Source organism: Anopheles aquasalis, chromosome 3 (assembly GCF_943734665.1).
Source record: "Anopheles aquasalis chromosome 3, idAnoAquaMG_Q_19, whole genome shotgun sequence".
Lineage (NCBI taxonomy): Eukaryota > Metazoa > Arthropoda > Insecta > Diptera > Culicidae > Anopheles > Anopheles aquasalis.
The window spans coordinates 39,594,064-39,596,563 of NC_064878.1; the positions used below are offsets into that span (position 1 = coordinate 39,594,064).

The 2,500-nt window shown below is 39.8% G+C and overlaps 1 protein-coding gene across 2 annotated transcripts in view; it reads right to left on the reverse strand.

The window, feature by feature from the left end:
- Positions 1 to 2,248: 2,248 nt before the first annotated feature.
- Positions 2,249 to 2,500, reverse strand: part of LOC126578031 (melanization protease 1-like) — a 1,688-nt gene continuing 1,436 nt past the window's right edge. For both annotated transcript variants that reach the window (XM_050240211.1, XM_050240210.1), the window contains exon 4: positions 2,249 to 2,401. In XM_050240211.1, the coding sequence (XP_050096168.1) occupies positions 2,389 to 2,401 (13 nt within the window). In that variant the 3' untranslated portion in view covers positions 2,249 to 2,388. The remainder of the gene's footprint in view (positions 2,402 to 2,500) is intronic.

Consider the following 2,500-nt stretch of genomic DNA (forward strand, 5'->3'; position numbering starts at 1 on the left):
GAAGAGAAAAACAATATTGTTTAGAAGTTCATTGGTAGAATTGGGATACGTTGTTCACTTACAACTAAAGTTGACTTTTCGCGCCATTCGAATCAAAGCTATGTCATGTCGGAATCGAATCAGTCTATTGTAATCGTTGTGTACGATCGTTGATTCAATGTCCACCTCGATGGGACGTTCTGCACATAACTTTTCGCCATTTTTATAAATAATGCAATCAACTTCTTTCGATTTATCGTGTTCACCTAGACGGACTTTAGACCTGTTGTAAAAAAAACCCACGACATCGGGTAGTATACATCCAGCACGTTTGATATAGTTCTGGGTCCTAATAGGTGGTGTAGGCGACTTAACGAGGTTGTAAATATTCCGACAACGTTCGATTGGCACACAGAATCCTGCCTTTTTAGTAGGTGTAGTGCAGACGGGATCGCTTTCTGTGACGATTGATGAGGTTGGAATAGAACAAAAAATTGTGAGTTTAAAGATTCTATTTCTATAATTTCCAAGTGGCAGATACTCACGAGACAAAACGCTGCACACATAAACAATTATCAGCAGCACAATAGATAAGCTACTTCGCGCCATATTTCCTGTAATCACGACACTTTAGACAATCACACTTGTTTCAGCTTATGCTTCTCTGCTGCTGCAAATACAAGCAGCCACTGGACGGATCGGTACCATCCAGATCAGTGCTGTCCACATAGTCCGAGATATTGCAAATTGCACGACAATGCGCAAACAAACTTGCTTGCCGCACTGTTAGGAGTAAGGATCCCTTGTTGATGTTTCTTAGTGCACTTCTCTGAACTTCTCTGTTTATTTCGTATGCGTGTGAGCATAAAATTGGGTATGGAACATGGTATATCAGTACTTGCACATCGGTTACGCATAGGATGCCTAGGGTTTTACCTAAAGAGGTTATCAACAATGTGAAGCGTTGATCCACCCCGCCTTGTTTAAACATGATAAGTAGCAGCATTGCCATTGATTGGCGTTGAATTATTTGTATCAGTTTTTTTTTATTTCCAGTTAATTAGAAAATCCCGGCACGAGAGGGAAATACACAACGAATGCAAAACAAACCCGGGATTCAAGCGGTATTAATGATTAAAATGCTCGGCCATTCCTTACGAGAGGACTAAATCTTACGCACTTTTACTTTGAGAAGTTATTTGTCTCAACACATTTGAGCAGAAGCGTTACATCACGCACCCCCAACGAAAATGGACCGCTGGGCTACAAAATACCATCACTATTTGAATGGCTTCCGAGGATTCAACTTAAAGCAAAAAAGCAAATAATTTTAGAAATCACATTTCGGGCGTTAATTAGAATGGGGTAAATATAAAATTAAATCGTCAAACCAATATGTAATAATCCATAAATTATTAACATCAACGAATTGGCAATGGAGAGGAAAAAGGAGGCAACACATTTGTTCAGCAGAATTAATTGGCACAGTTACATAAATTATGCTGGATTTGATATGGCTACTTTTCAATAGTATAGTATCGTGAAGCACTTGTTGATTCGTGAGCGAGGGAGTAATATAAAGGCGGTATGGGCAAAATCAAGGAACGTAATAAAATGCAGGGAAAATTATGCTTCGATATCCTTGGTTGCATTTATTAAACAGCTATTAACAGTTTACCATAACTAAATTTGTTGCACTAGGATTCTATAGCTCTTTAAATATCTTCGTTTTAGTGAACGGTAAGCGTTAATTTTACGGATGAATGTTCTCCACTATCCATTGCATGTAGCTAGAAACACGAGTGTAAATTGCGGGAACGCTTTTTCGCTGGCAAGAAGTTAGCCCTGCCGATAAAATTCCGTATTGAACGAATCGGCCATCGACTAGATCCACCGTGAAACCTAACGGAGCTCCGTCATAACCATTGCAAGTGTCAACCCGCCATACGCCTCCAGCGCACATTTGATGCTCCTCTGAAAGGTTTATTCTAAGCCTATTTTCATCCATTTTTTGTTGGCACTCTGATACGGGCACATGCTTTAGAATTGCCTGCAGTAAAATATCCGATAGCGATTGCTCTTCCGTTTTACCCCAACCGGTCAGGATGTATTGCGGTAGAATTTTACTTCTGACATCCTCTGTGATCGGTAAGCAGATTAGTTTGATGGAATCTATTGAAACAAAAAAAAAACGATTGTAAACTCATTGGTAAGCTCATAGGTTGCGTTGTTCATTTACCACTGCAGACGACTTCTCGCGCCATTCGAATCAAAGCTATGTCATGGCGGTAAGGAATCGGTCTATTAAACTCGCTGTGTACGATTGTTGATTCTATGTCCATCTCGATGAGAGGATCTGCACATACCGCTTCACCGTCTGCATGCATTATGCAATCAACTTCTTTGGTTTTATCGTATTCTCCTAGACGAATGTTAGACGTGTTGTAAAAGACGATAACATAAAAATCGTTGTTCCGATCGCAACGTATGTGAAACATTCGTTCATTGACATTTTATCTTA